At 68.8% G+C, this 21,135-nt stretch overlaps 2 protein-coding genes across 2 annotated transcripts; both read right to left on the bottom strand.

Moving 5' to 3' along the window:
- Nucleotides 1-215: 215 nt before the first annotated feature.
- On the bottom strand, nt 216-17,834 carry L1CAM (L1 cell adhesion molecule; the record flags this gene model as incomplete). The annotated part of the gene is made up of 28 exons (XM_082501123.1): nt 216-432; nt 1,568-1,640; nt 2,053-2,184; nt 2,538-2,702; nt 3,064-3,186; nt 4,289-4,462; nt 5,011-5,133; nt 5,219-5,444; nt 5,594-5,712; nt 6,197-6,422; nt 6,916-6,986; nt 7,312-7,509; nt 7,938-8,039; nt 8,567-8,691; nt 8,773-8,932; nt 9,481-9,647; nt 9,730-9,841; nt 10,673-10,816; nt 11,336-11,467; nt 12,037-12,221; nt 12,376-12,487; nt 13,172-13,342; nt 13,777-13,899; nt 14,447-14,634; nt 14,711-14,816; nt 15,197-15,211; nt 15,545-15,651; nt 17,785-17,834. 28 exons carry the CDS (start codon nt 17,832-17,834, stop codon nt 216-218), a joined length of 3,846 nt encoding a protein of 1,281 aa, XP_082357249.1.
- Nucleotides 17,835-18,387: 553 nt separating this feature from the next.
- Nucleotides 18,388-20,380, bottom strand: SSR4 (signal sequence receptor subunit 4). Its single transcript, XM_082501122.1, has 6 exons — nt 20,305-20,380; nt 19,842-19,960; nt 19,693-19,767; nt 19,521-19,610; nt 19,348-19,413; nt 18,388-18,883 (listed from the first exon to the last, which is right to left on the bottom strand). The coding sequence occupies exons 1-6, from the start codon at nt 20,357-20,359 to the stop codon at nt 18,779-18,781; spliced, it is 510 nt and encodes a 169-aa protein (XP_082357248.1). The 5' UTR covers nt 20,360-20,380; the 3' UTR covers nt 18,388-18,778.
- Nucleotides 20,381-21,135: the final 755 nt, after the last annotated feature.

Below are 21,135 nucleotides of genomic sequence, written 5' to 3'. Positions count from 1 at the left end.
GCTCCCCCAGTGCAGTGGGGGGGGTCCCCAGCACCGTGGGGGGGTCCTTAATGCTGGGGAGGGTCCCCACTTTGCCCTGGGGGCTCCCCTCGTGCCGGGGTGCTCCCCCAAAGCCACGGGGGGGGGGGGGGTCCTGAACACCAGGGGGGATCCCCCAATGCCGTGGGGCGGGGGGTCCCCAGTGCCGGGGGGGTTCCCCCCGTCCCCGCCCCCCCTCAGTCGAGGGGCGCGGGGGCGGCGGGGCTGGCGGGGCCGGAGCTGCCGGCGGCGGTGCCGCGGGCGCCGCTGTACTGTCCGATGAAGGACCCGTCCTCATTGAACTGGACGTCGGCGCTGCCGCCGTACCCCGCCAGGCTGTCGTCACTGCCCAGCGCCGCCCCCGCCGCCCCCAGCGACCGCCCCGAGCTGCCCGAGGCCTTCTCCTCGCCGTCGCTGCGCCAACACCGCCCCGTCACCGCCAACGGCGCCGACAGCCCCAGTGCCACCAGTGCCGACGCTGCCGACCCCACTGCCGCCATCTCCACCCCCACCCCCATTGCCACCATCGCCCTCTCCACCATCACCACCAAACCCATTACCACCACCCCCATTGCCACCATCACCACCAAACCCATCACCACCACCACCACCCCCATTGCCACCATCACCACCAAACCCATCACCACCAACCCCATTGCCACCGTCACCATCAACCCCATCACCACCACCCCCATTGCCACCATCACCACCAAACCCGCCACCGTCACCACCAAACCCGCCACCGTCACCACCACCCCTATCGCCACCACCACCACCACCCCTATCACCACCAACCCCATCACCAACAACCCCATCACCACCAACCCCATCACCAACAACAACAACCCCATTGCCACCATCACCACCAAACCCATCACCACCAACAACAACCCCATTGCCACCCCCATTGTGACCACACCCATTGTCACCACCAGTGTCACCCCACTGCCACCATTGCCCCATTATCACCACCCCCATTGCCCCCCCCCCCCCCCCACGCTGGGGGACGCAGGGACGGGGCGCCGTGGTGGGACAGGGGGTGCTGCAAGGGGGGGAATGGACATGCACCAGGACCCCCCCCCCTGCACAGGGTCTGGGCTGCCCCCACCCATGGGTCCAACGGTCTCCCCCCACCCCACTGAGGGACCCACGTGTCCGACAGCCCCCCCCGGGTGTGCGGTGACGCCCCCCGGACCCCCAGCGCCCCCCCAGCCCCCCCTTACCTCTCCAGGGACCTGTCAGCCAAGGCAGCAGCGGGGAGAGACAGAGCGTCGGGGGTGCAAAAGCGGAGGGAGGGGGGGGGGGGCGCAGTTAACGAGGAGGCGAGCAATTAGGGGGGGGGCGCAATTAGCGAGAGGGCGGCGATTAGTGAGGAGGGGGCGGCGATTGGGGAGGGGAGGTGGCAATCAGTGAGGGGCGGGGGGCACTCGGGGGGGGGGCACTCGGGGGGGGGGTGCAGCGGAGGGAGCCCGGCAGCTCTGGCCCTGCCCACTGTGGTAAGACCCGCCCCCACCGCACAGGCCCCGCCCCCCGAGGCCCCGCCCCTCACCTGTACTCCCCAAAGGTCTCGTCCTTCATGGGCCGGGCCTCCGAGTCCACCTGCGTGTCCTCCTTGTCCTTCACTGGGGGGGGACACACGGCTCGGCTCTGGTGGGGGGGGGGCCGGGACCCCCCCGGACCCCCTCAAGCCTTGGGGACCCCCCCCAGGGCCCCCCCATAAAGCTTTGGAGCCCTCCCCGTGTGCCCCCCCCCCCCCAACCCTCCCAGAACCCCTCCCCAACCTTGGGGACCCCCACTGGCCCCTCCCACAAATTAAGGACACACACACCCCCCAGCCTTGGGGACCCCCAATGACCCCCCCCCAAGACTTGGGGACCCCCCCATATGTAGGGGACCCCCCTATATGTTAGGGCCCCCCCCAAAAAAAAAACCTTGAGGAAACCCTCAAGGGTGCCCCAGGGGAGTCTGTGGGGTCCCGAAGGCCCCGCAGGGGGGGGGTTGGGGGAGCCCCGGGGGGGTCTCGGGGGGGCTCACCCGAATACTTGCCCCCCTTGCTGCGCTTGATGAAGCAGAGGATGAGGAGGAGGAGGAGCAGCAGCACCACTGCGCTGACGAAGCCGATGAACCAGCCCTCCGTGGCGAAGCCACCCGCGGGGCTCGGCAGAACTGGGGGGGGGGGGCACAGGATGGGGGGAGGGGATCAGTGGCTTTGGGGACACCCCCCTGAGTGCCTCCGAGAGGGGGTCAGGGGGCTCTGATGGAAGATGGAGAGGTTTTAGGGTCCCCCCCAGGGGGAAAAGGGGGTCAGGGGGCTCTGATGCAGCCAGAGGGGTCCCCCCCCAGGAAGAAAAGGAGGTTGGGGGGGGGGCTCTGATGTAGCCTGAGGTTGTTTAGGAGTCCCCTCGGGTGGAAAAAGGCGTTTTTGTGGGCCCCCGGTGCAACAGTGGCCGTTCCGAGGCTGCCCATGGGAGGAAAGCGTGTTGGGGGGGGGGGGAAATGGGGGGTCCGGGGGGACTCACAGGTGCCGTTGGTCTGCACGACGCTCTCCCAGAAGGCCACGCGCTCTCCCGAGTGGTTGCGCCCCACGAACTGGACGCGGTAGGAGGTGCCGGGGCGCAGGTCCCCCAGGCGGTACAGCCCCAGCGAGGAGTTGGCGTGCCCCGAGGTGCGCCACTGCTCCTCCGCTGCAGGATCGGGGGGGGCGGTGTGTGTCATGGAGAGTGGGAGACCCCTGCCATGCCCCCCCCGCCGCCCCCCCTCACCCCCTCTTTTTCTGGGATGTCCTATACCCCGTTCCCCCCACAAAACGTACCCATGGACTCCCCTGTGGGAGCCCCCCCCGCACCCCACATTACCCCCCGGACCCCCTCTCCCACCCCCCACCCCACTGCCATCACCAACAACAGCCCCAAAACCCACCTCCCCTCACCCAGACCCAAAGAACTCCCCCGAACCCCTCTCAGAACTCCCTTCCCCACCACCACCTCAGGAGCCCCCCAACCCCCCCCACATGCGCCCTCCCCAACCCCCCAGTCCCGCCCTTACTGGTTTTGCTCATGTACTGGACCTCGAACTCGATGTTGGCCTGGGGGTGGGCGAGGGTCCATTGCAGGACGGTGAAGTCCTCCCCCACCTCCCCCACCTTCACACTCCCCAAGACCGGCAGAACTGCAGAGGGGGGACACAGGGGAGGTGTCAGGGACATTGGGGGGACCCCCACCTTCCCCAGACCCCCACATCCCCCCCCCCCCCCGAGTGGTGGGGATGGCCTTGGGGTCCCTGAGAATGGAGTGCCCCCAGGACCAGCCCCACCTCGGCATTTTGGACCCCCCCCAGGTGTCTCAAGGTCCCCCACTTGGGGGCCTCAGTGCCCGCCCCCCCCCCCCCCCCAAAGCGGTTTTGGGACTACCCTGGTGATCTTGGAGTCCCCTGGGGGGGACTCAACGCCCACCTGGGGGTCTCAATGCCCCCCTCAGCGGTTTCAGTGCTACCCTGGCGTTCTTGGTGCCCCCCGGGGGGGTCCCAAGGCCCACTTGGGGGTCTCAATGCCCCCCCCCCGGCAGTTTCAGGGCTACCCTAGTGGTCTCAGTGCCCCCCGGGGGAGTCTCAACGCCCACCTGGGGGTCTCAATGCCTCCCCCGGCAGTTTCGGGACTACCCTCGTGGTCCCAAAGCCCCCTGGGGGGGGGGGGGGGATGTCTCAATGGCCCCCTCAGCTGTTTCAGGGCTACCCTGGAGGTCTCGGTGCCACCCGGGGGGGTCTCAATGCCCAGCTGGGGGTCTCAATGCCCCCCCCCAGCAGTTTCAGGGCTACCCTGGCAGTCTCGGTGCCACCCGGGGGGGTCTCAATGCCCAGCTGGGGGTCTCAATGCCCCCCCCCCAGCAGTTTCAGGGCTACCCTGGCAGTCTCAGTGCCCCCCGGGGGGGGTCTCAATGCCCCCCCCCCAGCGGTTTCAGGGCTACCCTGGCAGTCTCGGTGCCCCTCGGGGGGGGTCTCAATGCCCACCTGGGGGTCTCAATGCCCCCCCCAGCAGTTTCAGGGCTACCCTGGCAGTCTCAGTGCCCCCCGGGGGGGGTCTCAATGCCCCCCCCAGCGGTTTCAGGGCTACCCTGGCGGTCTCGGTGCCCCCCGGGGGGGTTCTCAAGGCCCACTCGGGCTTTTATGCCCCCCCGCCATTTCCAGCCCCCTCTATGACCGTCTTGGGACCACCCGGGTGTCCGGGAGCCCGCCGCGGGGGGTCTCTAGTTTTGGGGGCCCCCCCGGTACCCACCGGGCTCGGGCAGCAGGCTGCCCAGGCGCAGCAGCGCGGGGCCCGGCCCGTGCTGGGTGAGGGCGCGCAGGGCGAAGCGGTAGCGGCCGCGGGGCTCCAGGCGGCCCAGGGTGGTGTTGAGGGTCCCGGCGGGGAAGGAGATCTCGTAGGGCAGCCCCCCCTCCGTCTGGTTCACTGCGGGGCAGCCTCAGCACAGCGCGCCCCCCCGAGACCCCCCCCCCCCACACCCCTCCGCACTCCCGCAGCCCCCCAAACACCTCCCAGCATCCCTCCCGGAGCCCCCCCGAATCCCGCACAGTCCCACGTGCCCTATTACCCCCCCAGACTCCCCTGAAGCCCTCCCAAACCCCCCTCAGACCCCCCCAGACCCCCACATCACCCTCAGACCCTCATATCCCCCCCCCCGACCCCCACATACACCCTATACCCTCCAAACATCCTCCAAACACCCCCAGTGCTCCCAATACCCAATCCAGCGCTCCCAGTAGCTCACCCAGCAGTCCCACTACCCACTCCCCATGCTCCCAGTACCCACTCCCAGTGCTCCCACTACCCCCCCAGCTCCCCTAGAGCCCGCCCTCTGCTCCCAGTTCCCCCTTAAGTCCTCCCAGTGCTCCCCCCAAGCTCCCAGTGCTCCCCTAGTCCCACCCAATGCCCCCCCGTGCCCCCCCAGTTACCCCCCAGTGCTCCCCCCAAGCTCCCAGTGCCCCCCAGTAGCGGACCCTGGCGGTACTGGAGCAGGAAGCCGGTCAGGACGCCGTTGGGGTGCCGGGGGCGCTTCCACTCCAGGGCCAGGGTGGTCTCGCCCACCCGCTCCACGTGCAGCTCCTCGGGGGGGCCCGGCACTGGGGGAGGTTAGGGTCAGGGTCCCCAGCGAAGAGCCGGGGGTGCCGGGGACCCCTGGGACAGGTCTGGGGGGGGGGGTCTCACCTCCTTCGGGGGTGTCGAAGCGTATCTCGTCGCTGGGGGGGCCGTCCCCCCGCCCGTTGAAGACAACGACCTGGAGGCGGTAGCGGCTCCAGGGGCGCAGCCCCCCCAGCAGCACCCCGCTGGCCTCGCCGGGCACCGTCAGCACCCCGGGGTGCCCCCCGGGGGGGGCGGGGGGGGCCTGCCGGCGCGCCCGCTCCCCCACCCACCCCTCACGCCAGTACAGCACCTGAGATGGAAGGAGGGGGGGCCATCAGGCAGCGGGGATCCCCCCAAATCTGCCTCGGCACCCCCCTCAAACCCCACAGCCCTACAAACGCCGCAGACCCCCCCCCGAACCCCGCGCCCCCTCCCCAAATTCCGCCCCCCCCCCCTTACCCGATATCCCCGGAGGTGCCCGCGCAGGTCTTGGGGGGTCCCCGCCAGGCTCCAGCGCACCCGCACGCTGGTGCTGTTCAGGATCTCCACCCCCACGTTTTCGGGGTACGCCAGGGGCACTGGGGGGGGATAGCAGTGTGAGCCCCCAAAACCACTCACCGGGGGGGGGGTTGCAAACCCCCAGGGGACCCCTGACATGGGCATCCCCTGGAGACCCCCAGAAGGAGGCCCGCCCCCCCCCCAAAACAGGGAGTCTCCAAGCCGACCCCTAATATGGGTTAGTCCCCCCCAAAATGCACCCTGAGATCTGGGTCTCCCCCTCTTCATGACTCTCTGCAGTCCAGATTTGGGGGGTGCCCCCCCCGGGTCTCTCAGCACCCCCCAATCTGAGAGCCAACCCCTTCCCCGGAGTCTCTCCACCCCAAGAATTGGGGACCCCCAACTTGGGGTCTCTCAGCACCCCCAGATTTGGGTCCTCCCCACTTTTGGGTCTTGGCACCCCCAGATTTGGGGTCTCCCCCCTCCTGAGAGACCCTCTGCCCCCCCCCCCCCCCCCCAACCCAGCGCAGGTGGGGTTTGTTGGGGAGGGTCCCCCCGACTCACGGTCCTCTCCCGAGTAGCCGACGATGACGGGGGGCTCGGGGCCCTTCCCGGCGCTGTTCACCGCCTGCACCCGGATCTCGTAGGGGCTGAAAGTGGGGGTGCCCCCCACCACGACGGGGGGGCCCCCCACCGTCTCCTCGTGCCAGCGGCCCAGCGCCGGCTCCAGCGCCCGCCACTGCACCCGGTACTGCACCTCGGCCGCGTTCCACTCCCCCGGCGCCAGCGGCTGCGCGAAGGGCCTCAGCGCCCCCCCCCGAACCCCCCAATCCACCCCCCACGGCCCCCCCAAACCAGAGGGCACCCCCCAGCTCCCTCTGAGCTCCCCAAACCTTCCCGAGGACAGAGGTCCCCCCGCAAACCTTCCCCACGTCCCCCAGAACCTGACCTGAGACAGAGGAACCTGCTCTGGGCCCTTCTGACACCCCCCAAACTGAAGGGACCCCCCCAAACTGAAGAGACCCCCACCAACCCCTCCCCTCGGTCCCCAAAACCTGCCCCGAGCCCACCCCAAGCACTCCACAGCCCCCTCAAGTCTTCCCCGACACCCCCAGCCAAAGGGAGACCCCTCCAAACACCCCCCACCTTTCCACCCCTCCCAAACCTGCTCCATCCCCCCCCCGACCCCCCCCACGCCCCCAGTGGGGTCCCTCAGCCCCCCCATGCTGGGTTCCCCCCCTCGGCTCCCTGCAGCCCCCCCAGGACGCCCGGGACCCCGGTACCTGCCAGGTGATGACCAGGTTGTTGGTCTCGTTGCCTTCACCCTTGACCCCCCCAGGATTGCGCTCGGGGGCTGGGGGGCGTGTGTTAGAGTCTCAGAGACCCCCCCAAAATTCCCACAGACCCTTTTTGGGGGGGGGGGGGGGCTCAGAGACACCCCCCAACTCCTTTGGGTGGTCAGTACCAGTTGGATGTGGGACATGGGTGCTTTGGGGTCCTCAGGAGCATTTGGGGGGGGGGAAAGGGTTTTGGTGTCCCCAGGGAGGCACTTACCTGCCAGGGGGTGGCAATGGGGCACGGGGGGGGGTGTTGCAGGTCCGCGGGAAGAATTTGGGGGGCACTTACCCACCAGGGGGGCAGAGATGGGGGTTTTGGGGTGCCAGGGGGGACACACTCACCCGCGGGGGGGGTGGAGATGGGGGCGCTGGGGGCGCTGGGCTCCCCCCGGCCGTAGGCGTTGGCCGCCACCACCCGGAACCGGTAGCGGCCGTAGGGCGAGAGGGTGAGGGGGGCCCAGGGCTGCCCCCCCGGCACCGTCAGCCGCTCCACGAAGCGCCCGGGCGTGAAGATGCCCTCCTCCTCCTCCACCACGAACTCTGGAGGGGGGGCGGGGGCAAAAGGAGGGTTGGGGTGTCCCCCGATCCCTCCAGCACCCCCAAATTCCCACGACCTCCGCACTCCTCCTCCAGCCCCAAAAACCCCAGATCCCTCCCTGAACACCAGGAGGTGCTTTGAATCCTTCTGGTTTCCCCCAAACCCCTCTGTCCCCGTCCCCCCCCCCAAACCACCCTGATGCCCCCCCAGACACCCCAACCCCCCTGACTCCCCCCCCCAGCCACCCCAAATCCCCCAAGACCCACTGAAGCCCCCCAGACCCCTTCCAGGACCTCATCAGCTCCCAACAGCGCCGACACCTCCTGACCTCCCTATAGCCCCCCCAATACCTCAGGTCCCCCTGATCTCCCCCCTGGAGACCTCTGGGACCCCCCAGACCCCCCCAGGACCACCCCGAGCCCCTCCTTACTCTCCACGGGGCTGTTGTGTTCGTCCCCCGGGGTCCAGGAGAGCCGGACCTGGCGCTCGTCCACCTCCAGCACCTGCAGCTCCCGCACGGGGCCCGGCCGGCCTGGGGGGGTCCCAGGGCAGTTAATGGGGGGGCAGGGGGGCAGAACTGGGGGAACTGGGGCAGAACTGGAGTCACTGGGGCAGAATCAGGCAGAAATAGGGGTAACAGAAGCAGAACTGGGGTAGAACTGGGGGGTAATGGGGACAGAACTGGGGCCGAACCAGGAGAAACTGGTAGAGAACGGGAGTAACGGGCAGAGTTAGGGCAAAAGTGGGGGAACTAGGGCAGAATTGGGGCAAAACTGGGTAACTGGGGCAGAACTGGAGTCACTGAGGCAGAATCACAGCAAAACCAGGGGTAACGGAAGCAGAACTGGGACAGAACTGAGGTCACTGGGTCAGAATAACAAAAAAAAAGGGTTTACAGAGACATAACTGGGGCAGAACTGGGGGTAATGGGGGCAGAACCAGGGCAGACCCAGCCATGGGCGCAGCGGCACCCGGGGAGGGATTTGGGGGACCCCCCCCCAGGAGGGGGTCCCACGTCCCACGTCCCCCCCCCACCCCCGGGGTTTGAGGGGGGCTCACCCACGACGCGGAGCTGCGCCTCGGCCTCGACGGCGTCCAGGAGGGTCCAGGCACGGCAGGAGAAGGTCCCCTGGTCGGCGTAGTCCACTCCGGCCACCGTCAGCGTGTCCCCGGTCAGCGAGTACCTGCGGGGAGGTGGCGGAGGGGTTATCAGCTGCCCCGGGGGGGGCGCAGGGACCCTCAGTTCCCCCCCACAGCCCCCTCACTTGTCGCTGTCGGCCGTCTCGCGCAGCAGCCGCCCGTCCCGACGCCACTCGAGGCCGCGGGGGGCCAGCCCGGGGTCGAAGGCAGCTACGCAGCGGAAGGTCACCGTCTCCCCCTTCTTCGCCGTCGTGCTCTGGGGGGGCACCTCGATCCGCGTCGCCACTGCCGCGGGTGACAAAGGGTTAATGGGGGTGGAGGGGCAAGGGGTGCTGGGAATTATTTGGGGGGGCCCTGAAGCGCTCTGGGGGGTCCCAGGAAGAATCTGGGGAAACGTGAAGGGGCTCTGAGGGTCCGAGAAGGATCTGGGAGGGCTCCGGGAAGGGATATAGGATCCCAGGAAGGATTTGGGGAGCCCTGAAGGGCTCTTGGGGGGCCCCAGACAGACATGAGGGGCTCCGGAGGGTCTCTGGGCTGATCCCAGGAAGATTGTAGGAGCCTCAGGAAGGGTTTGGGGGACACAGGAGGGGCTTGGGGGGGTCCCAAAAAGACTCTGGCAGATCCCAGGAAGGATTTAGGCGTCCCTGGGAGGCTCCGGGGAGTCCTGGGAAGGATCTGGGGGAGACTGGAGAGCCCTGGGAAACCCCAGGAAGGATTCGGGGTGTCCCAAAGGTGCTTCGGAGGAATAAGGGGCATCCCAGGGGGGCCCTGAGTGACCTGGGCCGCCCTGGGGGGCCGGGAGGAGGGGGGGTGTCCCCAGGGGTCCCCGGTACCTTTGATGTCGAGGTGGGCGACGACGCTGGCGTTGCTGTGGGCATTGTGGGCCCGGCAGACGAAGGGGCCGCCGTCCCCCCGCGTCACCGGGCCCAGCCGCAGCGTGCCGTTGGTGAAGACGAAGGCTCGGTCGTCCTGCAGGGCCGGTTCCAGCCCCGGCGTCAGCCTGGAGGAGGGAGGGGAAAGGGGCAGAGCATCAATGGGGGGGGAACTGGGGGTCTTGAGGGGGTCCCGGGGGGGGCTCTCACCACTCCACAGTGGGCGCGGGGGCCCCGAAGGTCCGGCAGTGCAGGAACACTGTCCGGTTCTCCACCACTGCGTACGGCGTCTCGTCTGGTGTCAGGATCTTCACCGGCAGCTCTGGGGAGGGGGTGCGGGGCAGTGAACGGGGTGCCCGGACCCCCCCCCGGGACACCAAACCCACCCCTTGGGCCCCCCAAACCTCCCACTGCCCTCCCCAGTTGTCAGCGCCATGGCAACAGGTACCCCCGGTTGCCATAGAGGCGACCATCACCGTAGTGACAGCCGCCCAGCAGGGTTGCTGTGGGAGCAGCCATTGATAAAGCAGGTTGCCATGGCAACCATCTCCAGGCCAGGTTGCCATGGTGATGGCTAGGTGAGGAGGCCTGTTGCCCGGTCTCTGTGGCAATGCAGGGGGGTTGCTATGGGGGGCACTGTTGCCATGGGGCTGGTTGCTAAGGGGTTGCCAGGGAAGGGTATCACCCGGGGATGGTTGCTAGGGGGGATGCAGTTGCCAGAGGGGGGACCCGGTTGCCATGGGGATGTGGTTGCCATGGGGATGTGTTTGCCAAGGGCAATGTGGTCGCTAAGGGGGATGCGGTTGCCCTGAGGATGTGGTCGCTAAGGGGGGATGCGGTTGCCATGGGGACGCGGTTGCGGTGGGGACCACATCCACAGCCGGGGACCACCACCACACGGGGATGCCATTGCCACGGCGATGCTGTCACCACGCGGACAATTGCCAGGGAGGATACCATCGCCATGGTGACGGTTGCCGGCGGCAGCCTGTTGCTGCAGGGATGCGGTCGCCAGGGGGAACGCCCTTGGCAGAGGGAGGGCTGTGGGGGGATATGGATGCCCCGGGGGGGATCCCGATGGCCAGGGGAGGGGTCCTGGTGGCCAAGGGGGGGTCCCAGTGGCCCAGACACCCTCCCACACACACACACGTACCCACGACGTAGACGAAGGCGTTGGCCATCAGTCGCCCGTGGCGGTTGTGGGCCTCGCACTGGGCCACCAGCGTGTCGTTGGGCTCCAGGCGGGACAGCACCAGCGCTGCCTCCCGCACCGCCCGCCGGCCGCCCCCCGGCACCTCTGCAATGGGGGGGTGAGGGCACCCGTGGGGACCCCTGCACCCCCGGGGACCCCCCTGGGTACCCCTACAGCTTCCCTGGGGACCCCAACAACCCCCTGGGGACACCTACAGCCTCCCCAGGGACCCCAACACCCCCTTGGGGACGCCAGCAACCCCCCCGGGTACACTTACAGCCTCTCCAGGGACCCCAACACCACCCAGGGACCCCAATAAGCCCCAAGGGACTTCAACAACTCCTCCCCAGCCTCTAGGGACTGCCCAGGCACCCCAACAACCCTCCAGGGACCACAACGACCCCCAAGGGACCCGCCCGGGGACCCCAATTCCCTCCCGAGAGACCCTAATATCTTCGGGAGAGCCTCAAAACCCCACAGGGACCCCAACACCCCCCTCCAGGGCCTCTACCCACCAATTTCCCCCACCCCCCGGGGAACCCCCCCAAGGGACCCCCATAACCCCACTACCACCCTTAGGGAGTGTCCCGGGGACCCCCACCCCCCCCAGGGGACCCCCCCTACCCTCGATGGGGACGCCGTTGAGGCGCCAGGTGACGCGGGGCCGGGGCTTGCCCTCCACCCGGCAGTCCAGCCGCGCCGTCTCCCCGGGGCCGAACACCCCACTCTCGGGGCTGCGCACCCAGTACGGGGCCGCTGGGGGGGGAAGGGAGGCGTCAGGGACCCCCCCGGCACCCCCAAACCCACCCCTGCGCCCCCCCTGTATCTCCCACTGCCACCCCAGTGCCTCTCAGGGCCCCCAGCAGCCCCCCAACGCCTCCCGTTGTCTCCCAGAGCCCATCCCAGCAGATCCCAGTGTCTCCCAGTGGATCCCAGTTCCCGCCGTGCCCACCCCAGTGCCTCCCAGTGCCCTCCAGCACCCATCCCAGTGCCCCTCAGTGTCCCCAGTACCCATGACAGCACCCTCCAGTGCCCCCAGTCCCAATCTGTCTCATCACCCACCTCCCACTGCCCCGAGCACACACCCCCGTGCCTCCCACTGTCTCCCAGTGCCCCTAGCTCCTACCCCAGTGCCCCCAGCACCCACTCCAGTGCCTCCCAGTATCTCCCAATGCCCCTAACTCCCACCCCAGTGCCTCCCAGTATCTCTCAGTGCCCCCAACTCCCACCCCAGTGCCTCCCAGTGCCCCCAGCTCCCACCCCAGTGCCTCCCAGTGCCCCCAGCTCCCACCCCAGTGCCTCCCAGTGTGCCCCCCGCACCCTACCCTCGACGGTGACAAGGTGGCTGTGGCGTGCCTGGCCCTGGCTGTTCTCGGCCACGCACTCGTACTCGCCGTCGTCCGCCTCCTCCACCTCCCGCAGCCGCAGCGTCTTGTTGAAGTTCTCCAGCGAGGCTCGGCCCCGCGGCAGGGGTCCGTTCAGCCGCTGCCACCGCACCGTCGGCGTGGGGCTGGGGCCCCGTGTCACTGGGGGGGCGCCGGGACCCCTCCCAAGGCCCCACTATCCCCCCCCGGCCCTCCCTCAGTGCCCCAGGGACCCCCCAGGACCTCCCCTTCACCCCCAGCGCCCCCTCCTCCCCCCCAGGTTTCCCCCCCCAGACTCACAGCCCCTCAGCAATGCACTCGAGGACCAGGGTGCCCCCCCGCAGGGCGACGTGGGGGGCCTGAGGGTCACGGGGCACCACCAGCCGGGGACGGCGGGACTGCACCGAGTTACCTGGGGGAAAAAGGGGGTTATTGAGGGCAAGTGGCACCCCCAGAATCCCCCCACACCCCTGAGGACCCCCCCATACACCAAGAGACCTTCCCAGAGCCCCCCTCATACACCAAGGGACCCCTCTAGAGCCCCAGGGAGCCCCCCATACACCAATAACCCCCCTCATGAGCCCCAAGGGCCCTCCCCAAATTCCTGGGGACACCCCCCATTCACCAAGGGAGCCCCCAGAGCCCCTGGGATGCTCCATATGCCAACAGACCCCCCCCCGATACACCCAGTGACTGTCCTATACACCGAGGGACACCCGATAGACCCCCCCCAGGCCAGAGTGGGGGTGTCCAGGGTTTTTTTTTTTTTTGAGGGGGGGACCTCGAGGCGGGGGAGCTTTGGGAGCTTGAGGGGGGGGGAAATCCCAAAGTGAGGTCCTCTTTGGGGGGTCCCCATGGGCTAGGGGGAGCGGTTCTGCTGGGCGAGACAGTTTTATGGGTGCTGGGGGGTGTAAGAGAGTTTAAGGGGGGGGATTTTAAGGTGGGGTCCCCTGGAGACCCCATAAAAATGATTTGGGGGGCTCCCACAGACATGACTTGGGGGGGTTAGAGGGTCACAAGGGAAGCTGGGTTCTGGACGCAACTCTGGGGGGCCCGGGGAGGCAAATTTTGGCGGTCCCGCCCCCCCTTCACGCACTGGGGGCGACGCGGAGGTCGAGAGGCTCCTTCTGGATGATGGTGCGGGGCCCCAGGTAGTGAGCGTGGCAGATGTAGTCGGGGTGGCTGTCGCCCACCAGTGTGTTGGCGAAGTAGAGGAACCCGTCCTGCCCCATGCTCACCCGAGCGTCCTGCGTGATGTGCACGATGCCTGGCGGGGGGGGGAAAGGGGGGTCAGGGGGTCCCCACAACCCCCAGGCCCCTGCCCTACCCGTGGGGGGCACAGCGAGTGGGGAAACAGGGGGAGACGGCAGGGTTGGGAGGGGCTGTAGGGTGCAGTGGGGTGTTAGGAGGGTGATGGGGTGCAGGGGGGGGGTAAGGGGATGAGGGGGGCAGGATGAGGGGTATTGGGGCGCCAGTGTTGCTGTGGGGTTGGGGGGGTGTATTGGGGTTGGAGGGTGCAATGGGGTGAGGGTGGGTTATGGGGATTCAGGGGGGTTCCATGGGGTTGAGGGGGTGCAGGGGGGATTATGGGGGTGCAGAAGGGTTGACGGGTGCCAGGACCAGTATGGGGGTGCAGCAGGGTGAGGGCATAAGGGAGTGCAGGGGAAGTCCACCCCCCCCAGCCCCTCCCCGGATGCTCACGGCTGTTGAGCCAGTAGATCTTGGGGGGCACAGCGCTCTTGGGGGGGTCACAGGGCAGCACCACGGGGTCCCCCTCCTCCACCTCCACTGGCATCACCTTCTCCTTGGGCCACTGCGGCGTGTCTGGGGACCACAACAGCATTTTGGGGTGGGCACAGGCATCCCGGGGGGGCCCCCCCAAACCAGCCAGGGCCCCCGGTGTCCAGGTCTTGAGTGAAGGGTTGTGGCAGGGAAGTAGGGGGGGGGCATCTAGGGGGATCCTGTGGGATCTGGGGGTTCCCAGGGGAATTTTAGGGGACCCCTATTGGGCTCTGGGGGGATTTAGGGGACCCTCAGGGGCTCTGGGACACCCTGGGGTAGATTTGGGGGGGACTCAGGGGGGATTTAGAGGACCCAGGGCAGGTTTGAAGGGATCCTGGCGACCCCAGGGCAGCTTTTGGGGGATTCGGGGGGGGTTAGGAGATCCCGGGCAGGCTTAGGGGGGATTCAGGGGGGATTTAAGGGACCCAAGGCAGGTTTGGGCAGATTCAGGGGGGATTTAGGGGACCCCAGGGCAGCTTTCGGGTCACCCACGGGGGGGATTCGGAGGGGCCCAGGAGGGGGTGGAGGCTGCCCCGGGGGTAGATGGGGTGTGCTGGGGTGCCAGGGGGGTTTGGGGTTCCTATCTCACTCTCAGCGATGACGCGGGTCTCGAGGGAGAGGGCGGTGCCCAGGGCGTTGGTGGCGAAGCAGCGGTAGCGGCCCTGCAGGCGGCCGGCCAGGGTGGCGTTGATGATCAGGGTCCCCACGCCTGGGGCCACCGTCACCCCCGGGTGCTCCTCGGGGATGAAGGGTTGGTCCTCCCGCGTCCAGCGGTACCTGCGGATAGGGGCGTCACTGTCACCATGGGGGGAGCATGGGGGGGACACAGGAGGGAGACAGGGGACACACTCACTGGACGGGGGGGTTGCCAGTGGCGTTGCACTTGAGGACGATGTCATCACTGGGGAAGACGACAAGCTGCTCCGGGGGCTGCTCCACCAGCTCGGGGGGCTGCAGGACTGCGGGGGGTGTCAGCAGGGGGGACCCTCGAGGTCACCCCAGCACCCCTGGGAACACCCCAGCACCCATGGGCACCCCCCAGCACTCTCCCAGGGACTCCATAGGGCCCTCAGGACACTGCCCCAGACCTCCAGGAACCCCCTCAGGCCCCCCAGGAGTTCCCCAAGGACACTTGGGGACACACCCCCCCCCCCCGGGAGGCTGGACACCACCCTGGCCACCTCAAGTTTTCCCCTGGAGACCCCAGGGACCCTACCCAGGCTGCACAGAGACCCCCAGGGTCCTCAGAGCCACCCAGAGGCCCCCCAAGACTTTTCACCAGCTGCCCCAGAACCACCCAGGACCCCCCATGGGCCCCCCAGGACCTCCCCAGACTCACGCTCGTGCAGACCATCTGCACCATCCAGGGGAGCAGAGGGGGGAGAGACACAGCAGTGACCAAGGGGGGCTCCCTCCAGGCATGCGAGGCCATGGGGCCCTCGTGAGCAGTTGTGCAAACCAGGGGCACAGGGTCCTCGTGCAAGGGGAGGGGGGGGGGGGGGCGAGCGTGCAAAGTGTCCTTGTGTGATGGGGGGTGAACGTGCAAAGAGTCCTCGTGCGGGGGGGGGGGGGGAGCGTGCGAGGTGTCCTCGTGCAAAGGCGCAGGCGGCTCTCGTGCAAGCAGCCCTCGTGCAATCAGCCCCCCCCCCGCCGTGCGAGGCCCTCCCCCCTTCCCCGCCCCACTCACACTCCGGGGGGATGGTGATGGCGGCCCCGGGGCCCCCCAGCGCCAGCAGCAGGAGGAGGCCGAGCCCCCGGGGCAGAGCCATGGCCGGGGCCGGCGGCAGCGGGGGCCTGGGGGGGGGGACGACACACACACGACACACGGGGACGGGGGACACAGGGTGACTCGAGGTGTGTGTGTGTGGGGGGGGATATTACCCCCCCCCCGGGGAACCCAGGCGTTCAGGACCCCCCCCAACACCCCCCTCCCCGTCTCCATTGTGTAGCGGCCACCACCTCCCCACCCCCCCGCCCCGGCACGGATGCTCCCGTTTCCATGACAACGGCTAATGAGGGAACCTGTCACCTTGGCTCGGGACCCAGACGTCCGAGCGACACCCCCACCCCCATCCCATCCCCTCCCCAACCCCCCCCAAAGGAGGTACCCCGGCGTCCCAGCGACGCCCCGCCCCTCCCCTCCCCGTCAGCACCCTGGACAGCGACCCGTCCGGGACAGACCCCCCCCGCGGAGGGACACAGACGTCTGCCCCGCCCCGCCCCCCCCGAGGGGGGGGATACCCCCCCAGGAATCCGCCCCCCCCCTCCCCCCAAATCACCCCCCACACACACACTCCGTGGCGGAAGCGGGGGCGGCCCCGGCGGGTAAAAGGGTCCCTTGTTGACCCCGCATTCCTGGGGGTGGGGCTGGGAGGGACCGGGTAATGACACCCCCCATGCCCCACCCCCACACAGAAGGACCCGGGAGGCGTCCGGACCCCTCCCTGCCCTCCCCCAAAACATGGACCCAGGCGGGGGGAGGGGACACCTGTAGGGAAATAGCCCGGGGAGGGCGGGGGGAGGCGACCCGGTACCCCGTCATGGCGGCGGGGGGGCGGCCGTGGGGTGACGGGGCCGGGGGGGAGCTGTCGGGGCCGGTTACATCGTGTCCGTGTCCGCGCCCCCCCTCCGCCCCCCCCTCCATCCATCCCCGCACACGCTTGTAACACACACGCCCCCCCCCCCCCCCCCGCCGGCCCCACCCATCTGTTGGACGCGGGCCGGGATCCTATAGAGACCCTATAGAGCCCCCCACAGAGCCCCCCTGCCTCTTGGGGACCCCATGGAGATCCTATAGAGACCCCCAGACCCATAGAGACCTCATGGAAACCCTATAGAACCCCCAACAGGCCCCCCCGCCCTATAGAGCCCCCCGGCCTCTTGGGGACGCCATGGAGATCCTATAGAGACCCCCAGAGACCGCACAGAAACGCTATAGAGCCCCCAACAGGACCCCCTGCCCTATAGAGACCCTATAGAGCCCCCAACAGAGCTCCCTGCCCCCCTCTGAGGCCCCGTGGAGACCCTCCTGGCCCCACAGAAGGCAGCAGGGACACCGACCCACAGACCCCCAACCCCCCCTTCCCCGCTCAGCATCAGCACCATAGAGACCCCCTCAACTCCCCCCCCCCCCCAGCCCCGGCCCCTCGCAGCCCCTCTTTACCTCAGCCCAGCCCCACAGATCCCCTATAGACCCACCTTTACCTCAGCCCCGGCCCCTCCGCGCTTCCCGCCTCAGGGAGGACCCCAGAGCCCCCTCCCCACAGAGCCCCGGCCCTGTATAGGTACACCATAGAACTACCTTTGCCTCAGCCCGGCTCTATAGGGACCCTGTACAACCGCTTTTACCTCAGCTCAACCCTATACATACCCTATAGAATCACCTTTACCTCAGCCCAGCCCCGTCGATACCCTATAGAGCCTCCTTCATCGCAGCACCCGACCCCATAGACGCCCTACAGAGCCTCAGCCCCGGACCCATAAAGACCCTATAAAGGCACTTTTACCTCAGCCCAGCCCCACAGACCCCCTATAGATCCAATTTTACCTCAGCCCAGCCCCACAGATGCCATATAGATCCAATTTTATCTCAGCCCAGCCCCACAGATGCCGTATAGACCCAATTTTACCTCAGCCCAGCCCCACAGACCCGCCATAGACCCACCTTTACCTCAGCCCAGCCCCACAGACACCGTATAGATCCAATTTTACCTCAGCCCCGGCCCCTCCGCGCTTCCCGCCTCGCCCAAGACCCCCCTCCCGCCCCGCTCCCCTCAGCCCACCCCACGGGACCCCCCGCGGACGCACCTTCCCCTCAGCGCCACCTGCCCGATCCCCCCGCCCGCCCCGCCGACAGCCCGGACCCCCCCGATCCCCCCCTATCCCGACATCCCCCCGACCCCCCCACACCCCCCCCCCCGGCCCTACCTGCTCGCGCCGCTCCCAGCTCGGGGCTGCGGCTGCCGCGGGGCTGACATAATCCGCCCGCAGGCCCCGCCCACCGCCCGGGTGGCTCCGCCCACCGCCCCGCCGCGGACACGCCCCCCACGGCCACACCCTGAGCCAGCGCCGGGGGGGGGGGGGGGGGGGGAAGGGGGCGACTCCCCCCTCACCCCACCCCGGGGGGGGGTGACCAGACCCCGGGGGGGGGGGGGGGGGGGATAGGATTAACCCCCCTTCAACGCCTGGGCCCCCTGTGCGGGGGAGGGGAGCCCCCCCCCGTGTCCCCTCCCCAGTGGGGGGTGGGGCAATGACACCCCTTTCCCGGCAATCGCACCCTGGCAGCCGCCCAGGGCATGATGGGAAACGCCCCCCCCACCCCCCCCGGGAGAACCCAGGCATTGGGGGGGTGGGGGGTATCACCCCCCCCCCCCCCAGGGCGTCTGGGCAGCCCCCCACCCCCCATGAGGTCGGACCGCTTTGCCACTGATGACATCACCCTTGTCTGGGGCTGGGTGTGATGTCATCAGCGCGGATGCCTGGGTCCCTGCTGGGGGGGCACCCCCAAAACAGACACAGGGAGATTGGGGGGGACACGGAGACCTTTATTGGGGTACAGCCCCGGGGGGGGCGGCTTTTGTGGACACCCCCCAAGCAGGAATCACGGGGGACACCCTCGAGACCCCCAATTTTGGGGGCAGAGGGTAGACACCCCCGCCCCCCGATTTGGGGACTCCCTCATGCTGAGAACACCCCCGACTTGGGGCAGGGGGGAGGGGGCTCCTCCATTTTTGGGGCCCAGCCCCAACCCATTTTGGGGACGGGGTGTCCTTCAGCCCCACACCACAGCACCCCCACTTTTAAGGTGTTCCCCACAACACCTTTGGGGGAGGGGGGGGGGGGCAGTTTTAAGGGCTCCCCACTCCCCACCTGGACCTGGGGACCCCCTGGAGGGGGCTGTGCCTGGGGGGGGAGGGGGGGCCTACGCCTGGATGCTGCTCTTGGTGCTGAAGGCCAGGTAATAGATGACGAGGCCGATGGCGGCCGCCACCACCTCTGTTGACACCCAAGGACCGTTCCAGGCGCCCTGCCAAAACAATGGGGGGGTCACTGCCACCCCCCAAAACCGCCCCCCACCCTCCCCCTAAACATTCCCCCCAACCCCCCTGGGGCACAACTAAACCCCACAGGGCTCTGTGCCCAGCCTCAAAAACCACCCCAAAAATCCCATAATGCACCCCAAAACCCTAGGACACCCCAAAACCCCCCCCTGGAAATAAACTGGGGACACCCCAAAACACCCAGCATTCCCCCCAAGACCCTGTGGACCACCCCAGGACCTCCGAACCCCCCCTCCAAGAGGAGAAGCAGCCCTGGTGCACACCCCTGCAATGCCCTCAGGTCATCTAAGGACTCTCCTACACAGCCAAACTGCCCCAATTTCTGCCCAAACCCCCCTGTGCACCCCCAGCCCCTCCCGTATGCAGAAGGAGCCACATGAACGACCCCCCCCCCAAGATCCATGTGGACCCCCAAACCCCCCCAACTCACCCGGTGGTCTACATTGACAGTGAAGAGGGGCCGGATGCGGGAGACATCCTCGTTATTGCGCTGAGCCTGGGGTAAGGGGGGGACAGGGAGAGAAAAGGGGGTTCAGAGCCGGGTTGCGGCCACCCCAGGGTGCCCCCCAGAAAGACCCCGGCTGCGGGGAGTGGGGGGCCCACCTTACGCAGGGCACTGTAGGACTCCTCATCAAAGAACTTCACTTCATAGGTGCCCGACTGGGCGCTGCGGTGCTCCAGGCTCCAGGAGACCTGCGGTGAGGAGGGAAGGGGGGAGAGCGCTGAGCCCCCAGACCCCCCCCCACGTCCCGCCGGGTGCCCTCCACAACCTCACCTGGTAGCGCCCCACGTCCTGCCCCCGGGTGACGGGGAACTGCTTCCCGTTGACATCGGCGTAGAGAGCCACATTCTGCGGGGAAGAGGCGGCGGTGAGACGTGGGGGGGCCGCAGCAGCGTCCCCCCCGCCCCACCGTGGGGACTCACCTGAGCGCCGTTCTTGCAGGCCAGAGAGATCTCCACCACAAAGACGCTCTCAGAGGAGATAACGGCGTCCGAGGTGGTGTAGTACGAGGGCACGATGGTGGGCTCGGGGCACGGCTCGCCTGCGGGGGGGCCGTGAGGAGCGGGGTGTGCTAGGACCCCCCCGACAGCCCACACAAGCGCTGGGCCCCCCCCCACGACGGCCGCGGGACCCCCACCCCCCGCCCCTCACAGCCCCCGGGACCCCGCCACGGGGCCTCCACAGGCCCCGGGACACCTCCGCGGCCCCTCACAGGCCTCGGGACCCACCGTAGGCCCCTCACATGCCCCAGGACCGCCCCCCCGGCGCTCAGTGTCCCGGGAAACCCCGCCCCCCTGGAGTCCCCCGGGCCCGGATGTCCCAGGACCCTCACCCCCTGGGGCCCCCCCCGCCAACCCCGTAGCGCCCACCAGGGCAGCCCCATACCTGCGGCACCGAGCGCCAGCACCAGCAGTCCGGCCAGCACCGCCAGCACCGCCATGGCTGCCGGTCGTACCGCCCTCCCGCCACAGACCCCCGCCCAGCGGCCAATCAGCGCCGCCCGCCGCTCCGGCGCGCCCAATCAGCCACAGGAGGCGGGTCGCCGCGCGCTCCGCGGCCAATGGGAAGCGCGCTGTGCCCTTCGCGGGCGACTGCCCCGCGCGCGACGTGGCCCGGCCGCCGCCGCTGTTGCCGAAGGGAGGGCGGGGCCAAAAGCCGCGCCTGCGCAGTGCCGCAGTCGCCGGACAAAATGGCGGCCGGGACTTATGTGGCGCGGGAAGGCGGTGCCAGGAATAGGTGCGGCCGCGCTCCAGCGCATGCGCAGCGCGCAAGCCCTCCGCCTCGGCGTTTCCATGGTAACCGCGGTGCGGGTTCTTCTCCTACATTAGTTTTAGTACCTTTTTTCGCCCCAAAACGGGGATGAAGCGCGGCTGCGGAAAAGGCTTCGCGCGCGGGTGCCGCCGGCCCGGGACAAAATGGCGGGCGGCCCCGCCTCTCCCGCGCTCCTCTGAGGGGAGGGCGCGTGGGGCCGCTACTGCGCATGCGCCGCCGCCGCACCGCCCAGACACAAAATGGCCGCCACGACTTCTCTGGCGCTGGTAGCGGCGTGTGGGAAAGCGCGGGGCGAGGGCGGGGGCGGGAAGTCTCGCGAGATCTGGCGCCCCCTCCGCCTGGCGGTGCCGACATCTCGCGAGAGTTGCGTGGCGGCCATCGCAGAGAGCAGGCATGGCGGCGGCGCTGGCAGTGGCGCGGCGGCTCCGGGTACCGGCTGTGCTG

Source organism: Vanellus vanellus (assembly GCF_965231255.1).
Source record: "Vanellus vanellus genome assembly, contig: HAP1_SCAFFOLD_1927, whole genome shotgun sequence".
Lineage (NCBI taxonomy): Eukaryota > Metazoa > Chordata > Aves > Charadriiformes > Charadriidae > Vanellus > Vanellus vanellus.
This window is presented reverse-complemented; position numbering and strand designations above follow the sequence as displayed.

Excerpts from the sequence above, each read along its gene's own strand:
- SSR4 (XM_082501122.1), bottom strand. The coding sequence starts at position 20,359 with ATGGCGGTGCTGGCGGTGCTGGCCGGACTGCTGGTGCTGGCGCTCGGT. Across the intron at positions 19,414-19,520 it reads CCTACAGTGCCCTGCGTAAG|GCTCAGCGCAATAACGAGGA; the intron begins GTGGGCCCCCCA and ends CCCTTACCCCAG. Across the intron at positions 18,884-19,347 it reads CTGTCAATGTAGACCACCGG|GGCGCCTGGAACGGTCCTTG; the intron begins GTGAGTTGGGGG and ends TTGTTTTGGCAG.